The sequence below is a fragment of the Melampsora larici-populina genome (genome assembly GCF_000204055.1).
Source record: "Melampsora larici-populina 98AG31 unplaced genomic scaffold MELLAscaffold_55, whole genome shotgun sequence".
NCBI classification, from domain to species: domain Eukaryota; kingdom Fungi; phylum Basidiomycota; class Pucciniomycetes; order Pucciniales; family Melampsoraceae; genus Melampsora; species Melampsora laricis-populina.
In genome coordinates this window covers 585,909-595,076 of record NW_006768819.1, presented here as the reverse complement: position 1 = coordinate 595,076, position 9,168 = coordinate 585,909, and the positions used below count along the sequence as shown (strand labels likewise).

At 43.8% G+C, this 9,168-nt stretch overlaps 1 protein-coding gene across 1 annotated transcript; it reads left to right on the top strand.

Annotated features, from left to right (window-relative positions):
- Window positions 1-7,686: 7,686 nt before the first annotated feature.
- On the top strand, window positions 7,687-8,443 carry MELLADRAFT_111629 (uncharacterized protein; the record flags this gene model as incomplete). Its single annotated transcript, XM_007415948.1, has 4 exons — window positions 7,687-7,795; window positions 7,893-7,937; window positions 8,011-8,103; window positions 8,178-8,443. The coding sequence occupies 4 exons, from the start codon at window positions 7,687-7,689 to the stop codon at window positions 8,441-8,443; spliced, it is 513 nt and encodes a 170-aa protein (XP_007416010.1).
- Between the last annotated feature and the right edge of the window lie 725 nt (window positions 8,444-9,168).

The following is a 9,168-nucleotide window of genomic DNA, read 5'->3' as shown; positions in this document are numbered from 1 at the left end:
ATTCTTATTGTCGTCGGGAGATTGCGAGACAGACTTCATTCCAAAGGCCTTTGTACCATGATTTTTGACTATGCCAAGAAATATGTTGTGCATTGGTTCTACGATGGTGTTCTTGAGAGGATCAAAATAGGGTAGCTCCCACAGCACAGAGTATCGTACGCCGTATTCACCAAATATCGCTTCCCGATCTTTGACCGTTGTTGCATTCCTCCATGCCAAAGATTGTTCCCAAAGAGTGTGCATACATTTTCTTAGTTCTCTCGGAATCTGTAGAAGATGTATGTCATCCTTGTCGATCTTACACAGTGAGCAAAAGTGTCGCTTTGACGAATGGCCAGCCATTCCCAAAACCTTTCGTATTGCAGGAAGATCACAGATAATGGGACCTAGCATAGCGCGAATTATTCTTCCATTTGTAGGGTATTTGGCGGTAGAAGAGAACTTTACACCCTTCCATAGGACCTGCAGTTCGTGAACCAGAGGTGCCAGCACGTGGTTTATTTGGTCTACGTTAGGCTCCGAAGGACCAGGTGTCAGGCCAACCAGAAAGATGTTCTCCTGAGATGTCCGAATCTGAGGCGGCAAGTTTAAACAGACCAATGCAATAGTACCCAGCGAAATTTGCTTCGAAGCAGCCTTATTTCCGTTAGCATTAAACCAATCCACGTTCAAGGCAAACACTAGATTTCCGGGAAGTGAGGTAAATTTCTGTCCATCTGGTCCACGAAGCGAGTGCCGCACGTCTTTCATTGTTGAGCAATCTTTTTTGAATTGTTTTTCGTCCCATTCCAGCAGTTCCTCGATTCCAGGCCGATTCAGAGATCGAGCTAACCAGTCAGTGAAAGATACGGTTGAAAATAGCCGGCATGGTTTTGGAGTGGTCCCGTCTAGATCCTCAGCTCCATGAGAAAGGGCTTCTGAACATTCACGGCTCCGGGGGGTAAGTCGAGACGTGCAAAACTTGGGTATATCTTTATTGTAGTATAATTTGAAGCATTTGGGACAGCATACTGTTCGGCGAATCTTGGGCTCAACTCTTAGTCCATCCAGAAATGTACTCATAGTCTTCAGCACCACGACATGCGGATCCTTTGCTTTTTCGTAGTCGATGGAGGACACTGAACCTATCAGATGCAGGCAAAGTGTGGCTGCCTCCACACTTATGTGTTTGAATAGATGTAAACACGCGATCATGAGGAAGTAGGCTAAGTCACCAGGATGCCAACGCCGAAATGTTTTGTAGTATGCTGGGCTGTAGATGCCTGAAAACCAAATAAATAACAATTGTCAACAATTATGTATATCAAACTACACGTGTATTCAAGAAATGAAGGGGTTACGGACTTGAATCTATGATTGGACCATCCCACATTGGTTGAAAGTGGCTTTCGGTTGTTTTGTGGCTGGCTGAGGTTCTGTCTGAGTTTGGATAAGCAAAGGGCGACGTTTCCTGTGAGGCATTTTGAGAATCTTGCAGTTTTGATGGGATCTCTGTCACGTATAAAGTATTAGAGCCGGCAATGAATTAGAAGATGAAGCAAATGTACCCCCACACACCTGAAACATCCGAGGGCAGAGACGTTTTTTGTGTCGCGCAAGTGGGACGTGTTCCAAACCCCTTGACGTGTGTTTTGTAGTTTCTGGGCCTCCACAGGGTTCCTCGTACATCTTCCCTGTGTGGGGTTCTGTAGGTGTTTTTCTGACAGTCGGAACAGTGACAGGGTATTAAAGTTGATGGGGTCATCTTGCAAGACACTGATTAGCAAATGGATAGTATACGATAAATATAAATACTTTCAACGTGAGATGTCCAAAAACGAGTATGTATGATGTGACTTTTAGTGCCCTGCGTCTTATACGAATTAAAATACAGAGTCAATTGCTTGTTCAGGATTCAGAACTTGGTGCGCAACATGTGATGTTGATTGTCCAAGCGAAGTATATAAGCCAATCTAAGGATGTCTTGTATACGCTGAAGACCATAGGACGATAGAATTTTGAATTACGTAGCTGTGCTGCACGCTGTTTGATATCAGGCAAGTACGCCGCAAAAACCTCTGCTAGGCGCAAGAACCTGAATTTTCCAAATTCACCTGAGGGATGGCTTACGCGCTGAGTCTCAATAGTTTTGAGCGACTCAGCGGCTGCGTAGACATTGGGTCCAAGCAGAACAAGAACCTCAGCCACTAGCTCATTGAAGCGTTGTGCGAATGGCGTAGTACTCTTCCTGTCCGGAGAGACAGGGGTGCGTCATATAATTTGAGGACATCATTCCATAAATCATCATTCTTCCACCATTCTTTGGTAATTGAGCGCAAGACCATAAATCATGTCCATCCACAAGCAAAACAAATGTCAGACTCAGCCGCGCTCTCCGCTGCCCTTCTCGGCAACGAATTCAGACCCAATGTCGAATGCCACTTCAAGCACCAGCTATCGGCATATTGATAAGGCTCGGAAACATACTCGCAGGGCAATTACACGGGACAGGACAAGCAAAAAAATCACAGACATCAAAGAAATACTTCATGGTCACGGAAAATGCAGGCAAGATGCTTCTACGTTTCGACCGGAAATTGGACAGGCACGTGTCCCTCTTCTTGAATGAGCTCTAGAGCACTGTCCTGATGCGAGCCGGCCTGTTATACAGGGTCAGCAAGCCAATATTCTCCTATCAATCGATTTGAACGCGAAAAAAAATCAGATTTACCCAACGGTTTACAGGGAGGTTCGCGAAAAGCGTTTCTACGAAGGTGTGTACTACATAACCTTTCAAGACAAGATGCTGTACTGATTGATCTTGATTAAACCACAGGACCCGGCTTCCGTTTTGTAACTATTTTGTCTTTTGGTATGTTGATGTCGCTCCTTGAGGAGGCGTATCCAACCTTATATTGTGTAGTACTAGGATCTCTTTTGGTCATAGAATGCTACCTTACCTGAATATCCACTCAGTCAATGTATCTGTAATGAATGAGACCAGTTTTCATAGAATTCTTGAACTTCGAACTTACTTCGAACTTACTTTGAGCTTACTTCGAGCTTACTTCGAACTTACTTTGAAATTACTTCAAAGTAACTTTGAACCTCGAAGTTCGAACTTCCTTCGAATCTCGAAGTAGTGAAAGTCCAAGATGTCTGATACAGACATACAAATTCAATAGTAAAAAAGAGCCCATTTGGAATGATCCCAAGCAATTCATTAATTGCCCATCAAATTGGTTTTGTACAGAATGGGTGAGTCACAGAAGACTAGAGAAGGTACGAAAATCACAGCTTAAAAGAAGGTACAAGATATATACCACTCAAATTTTTTTGTCCAAGCACTCCTCTCAGGTAGTCTCAAGTACAGACTGGTATGACAAAGTATTTCTCCGCTTTACATCTTTTATGAAAGAAACAGAAGTGTGATATCATAACTCAAATACAAAAAACAATAGGCATAGGTACAACCGTTTCCACATCACGTGGCCTTGACGTATATATACAGAGTTGGCAGAGTCACGCGATTTCTTAAAAGATGTACAGACCAGCAAGCAAGATATGAAAAAAAAACCATAAGGGCTATAGCAACGTAGACATGGAGGATACACCTTGTCAACTTGGTAAAAAAAAGTAGCGTTCAATAGCTGATGTTGAGTACTCACGTTGATGTCCACCTGATACCTTCAAAGACCAACAAACGGTCCGTATTTACGGAGTACCTTGGCTCTGAAGATGCCAATGACTTTCTGTTTCAACATGCGAGTGGGAAACACGTGACTGGGTACGAAGTGAAGGACGATTGCTCGAAGGATACCACAAGTAGCCGAGCGAGCTCGAAGGTTGCAGTCGGGTGACAGGAATTCGACAAAATTTTCCGGTAGGCTAAATATCTTCTTCCAAAATAGAGGGTCACCGTTAGGCGTTGCTCGCGTCGCCCTACTCCTTACCGCTGTGACGCCGCGGCGCCGATTGCGAATAGGTTGAGCCGGCGCAGGGATTCTGCGTGCCCGATTGGCAGGGGCTGAGCGTCGGCGTACAGGTCGAGAAGGCAGATTTACGTGCCCGGTAATCGAGATATTTCCAGATATTCTCATGGGCATTGTGAAAAATCTATAGGACAGGAAAAATTAGACATTGTGAGGAAAATTTGGTAATACGGTGAATGTTGTAACTGACTAAAGAAGTGAAAACGTGATCTAAGTGAGTGGATGCCACGCGATGATACGGCAGGTCAACTATTCCGTAAGGCAATTCCAGATCGTGCTTGAAAGCCCAGCAATGTATGACTTCGTAAAGACTATATAGAAGGAAGAGAAATCAGAAAGCTGTTGGTAAGATATGGTGATACTATCAATATTCTGACTGACCCGAACAGCAAAAGCGGGATTGTTGAAGTGAGCATATGATACGTTATGATGTGTGAGTTCAGATGTTTGAGGTGGGAATCCCGGATCTTGGCTTGAAAGTGAATTGATATATGAGTTGTCGTTATCCTTTATGGTGTGTTTACAGAGAGGATCGTACAACGCGAACCCCTTGTCGCACAAATCAGTGGTAAGATGCGCTCCTTTCAAGCAGTCTTGCCGCTACTCACGCGCTCGAGAACACGCCATCGACAATGAAGTCGTCATGCTCAGCGGTAGAATAGAGCCCGCATAAACAAAGTATGTTTGGCTGCTCATTACGATTGTGCTACTTTAATGGGTCCCCCTACTTTAACTAATCCTTTTAAGGGCTTGTAGCCCACCTTACCGACGCGATTTTCGGCTGATCACGGCCACCCCAGTGCACGTAAAACAAATCTCCATATTAGTCCCAGCGCTATGGCCGTTTTACGTAGCCTTCTTTAGAGGGTTGTTTCCCATCAATTTCGTTCATGAAGTTCTTTGTTATTCCAACAGAGTTGTTTTCAAAGGGAAGAGTATAACGTGAAGCCGTTTTTGTGTAAAAATTGCGTATCACGCGCTCCCCTTAGGCTTCGAGCCACGTGCTGATTTCGACACTGCTACGCACCTGTGAAGGTGGTACTGTGGAACAAAGGAGTCGCGAACAAAGCCGTAGTTGCTCAGTGCGATCGTGTTGAGGCCAGGTCACTTTAAGTTTGAACGTCCATAACCTCCACCTCTACGGCTTCTTCTCTAGATCATCTCTTCAGATTTCTCTTCACCTATTCAGCTTGATTAATCTTGAGAAAACAAACGCCCACTTGAAACTGGTATGCAGCAGCAACAATCATCCTTTATCCACTTTTTCTAGTCTCCACCATCTGCTTGACCTCTGAAGCGCGAACTTCTTTTCAACATCCACTCTTGTAGATGAAGCTCTGCGGCGCACCACGAATCTTCCACAGGATTCGGAAGCTAACTGATAGGCTTACAAACAGAGTCCGTGGACGTGACGGTAAGAATTGGCCTTCATTAATGAGGTGGACCACTTTTTTACCAATGTAACTTTGCCCTCACTTCTGTAGATGTCGAACGTAAACTGAGGGAAACGAAGCAAAATATGCTGCCGAGGTTGATGATTGCAAAGATTTCTGCCCACACTGACGACGGCACCCCTCGAACGGGATCTGAAAGTGCACCCGAATCCCGTCTCGAAGGGAACCTGGCACATGAACATGGCGCCTTGGTCTCCCTTGAATCTTCTGCTTCAATTGTTGCGATTGCCAATCAATCTTTAAGCTCACAAGACCAGGTGAGTTTGAAAGGCTATGTATCTAGCTACGATGCAGGAGCTGACCACCCACGCACCATCTCGTACTCTGAACCGGTTGTGTAAGGCTCTGTCATTGACCGAGAATGTTCCTTCTGAAATTGAAGAGGTTGAGGGAGCGTCGTCTAGTATTTCTCTGGTGTCAGTGAGAAAGCGACCCTACCAAGAAGCAGATGGCTTGGCAGTCCATCCAGATTTGGCCATCAAGCGAGCAAAACATTCGATTGTACACAACTACGCGGCAGTCTTGCGCCTCATGAAGGACATGTATTTGAATGTGAGAGACATCATCTGTGGTCAGTCAGCGATTTTAGATACATCATATCAACTGAGTAGTTTACTAACTTGATATCCTTAGACCAAGGGCCTGGAATTGATCGAGTTACGTCGATGGAGATTAAATACGCTCATGTGCTTAGCGAAATGAGGAGCATGTTTTCACAAGTTGATCATTACTTTCAGGAACTTCTCTTGGATGAAAAGGCACCTGAACACTTAAGTCAAAACCTAATACCATTAGGCCATACAGTCCTACCTATCGCCTAATGGTATTTGACGCTCCGCTGCTAAGATGAAGTTACATCTTAGGGAGCATCTTGGAGTGGTCCAAATTTGGCTAAGTCCAAATTGCACATAGCGCACACTCACAGCCCACTAAATAATATACCCACCTACAACGTAAATCAACCAGTGTAGCACAATTGACACCACCCAAGCAAAAACCTACCGTTCTTCAATCTTGATTCAATTCAAAGACACCCAAACACATCACTCGATACAATCCGGACTTAAAGCTACCCACCCCCCTCAAAGATCAACCTTGACGGTTCTCAGCCCTCCGACTTATACACAGACACCCACCCAAGCACCCACCCACCGTACAATTTAATTTCATCGTCTTCCTAATATACATACCACCCAGCACAAATTGGCACAGTCACTTGAGTCACTCAACATCACATGCACTTTGTTCATGGCAGTCTTTCATTGCTTTGCATACATCTGTTCTACAGAAATCACTCGGTGTATCATCCAATGTCATGATATTCATCAAATTCATACAATTCATCTTTGATCGATCAAAAGAGGTGACTGTAAGACCAAGATCAAACCGAGCCACTGCACAGTGGAAATCGGTCTACCAACCGTGTTTTAAACAAAGCCGATTGCAGGAAAACAGACACAACATATTGTCATAATGACACACAAACAACTAAAACGCAGGTATAGTTCTTGCTCAGGTATAGGCTTGATGTACATGTGTTGGTTGTGTAGAAGGCGGGTACCAAAAGCAATAGCTTTTTGACCCAAACCCGACCGATTCAAAAAAAAAATTCAAATATACTTGGAGGCGGGTACAAAAAGCAAACTGGGTAGCTTTTTGACTCAATCTCGAGTGACACAAAAAAAACTCACATTTACTAGGTATGTATACCCTCATACAGCCAAAACATGTGTACGTGTTGTATACCGTGTTTGCAATTACAACTAGGTATACCCACACATCTGTAATTTTCAAACCCCAACTCCACGCCATCCACACACCCACAAAATATCCTACCCTGTCAATAAATTCCACCACCTCCAGAAACACAACATACAGGACCTTACAACATGTACCCACCAAGTATATCCCATACCTGAACATATCAGGACACCCTACGAACCTTGAGGCCCCTCCTAAGCCAAAGCCAACCACAAGTTACCACATCCAGTCCTTCATACACATTTTAGCGTTTACTCCACAACCACAACTTGGCCGCACACAACCCCAATCATCCAATGTAATATGTATGTATGTATGTACGTTGTACCCCAAACTGTACTATCCCAAAGTACCCTGCAACTTTTTTCCTTTCTCAGACCTACACCTTATCTTTCCCACTGTATACTCCCCACCAACTTTAAACACCTATATCCTGCTAACCTCCGACATTCCCAGGCAATAGAACCTTATATTGGCATTCGAAACCTCGGTGACCCACAATGCCGGCCACCCGTACCACAAAGGCCAAGCCATCCGTATCAGCAGCGCCCTTCACTCGTGGCACTCGGAGGGTAACCACAAGATCCACTCGTAATGTGCCACTTCCAGGTCAGCAAATACCTACCATTTGCGCAAGATCCTAGGAGCCTTACCCCAGATGCTGACTTTAATCAATTATATTCCCAATTGTGATACATTCTGGAAGACTCGCCTGATGGTCCCACATCTGAGGAAGCTGCACAGATTGAAGGTAAGATTTCCAGGTAACGCGTGTTTCCTCGAAGGTTGTCGAAGTTGAGCTCCCGCTGCTTTGGATGATTCAGATGATAACTCATCTCTGCCATCCGACCCTGAAGACTCAGAGTTTGATAGTCCAGACATAGACTCTGATGATTCAGATTCAACAGGTGGTGAACGTGCGTTCTCACATTGGGATCTATATTGTGCTTGGCTGACACATCACCTTTGCCTTGTCGGACTCGTGCTTCAGAGGTCACGGACATTCCAGCAAACGCAGAGCCAAAGAAGCAAAAGCAACGTGAAAAAAAAAGCGTGGTGGTGTTGCCACCTCATACCACTGACCTTCCTCACCCAAACCAACCTGCGATTCCTACAGACGTGAACGGAATCCGTCTCCCCCAAACTCCCCCAATCAGACCAACTCTTGAAAATTACAAAGAGCTTGCAGAGATTTGGACTTATACTGAACGACAAGGTTCTCTCATGTGTTATGATTTTGAAGTTCAGGGGTTATAAAGTGATACCATTTATAAACCTGTGGTGGGTGTGTTTGCAAAAATATTCAAAGACAACCATATTCCCTTGAGCACACCGATGTAGGTGGAGTCATAGCTGGCCAACATGTTCTGGACTTTGGCAATGAATTAGCAACATTTGGATGAAGTGGTATTAGTGTCGTCATTGCAATGTATATACAAAATAACTTCAAAAGAACTTTTTCCTTCATTCTTGGCCAATGAATGAAGCAGATAATTTTACTTGCCATCAATACAAGATTGAAAGAAACCCAATTTCTCGTGTGAATGTGGGAAACAAAGTAAGTAAAAATTAAGTAACCATTTAAGCTTTATCATGACAACCCATGGGTATTCAACAGCTGGTATCAAACAATTATAAGTCAAATACATTAACCAGTATGTTTTTACATAACAATATAAAAACATGTTGACAAGGTACACTCTCAATTACCAAAGTAAGCAACCATTGGAGCTTTATTAGAATCTCAAGTGACTCAAGTGTTAAAAGTCAAGTACAATCACCAATATGTCTTAATGTGGGGAGCAATCTTAATAAATCTTGATGATTAAGGTATATATCTATATATACCTTGGTATATATAGATATATACCAGAATAAGCATCCATTGGCGCTTTCACTATTCAACTAGACAACACAACTCAAGTGTTAAAACTGAAATACATTCACACGCTCTGTGATCTTGATGATCTTAATGAATCTTA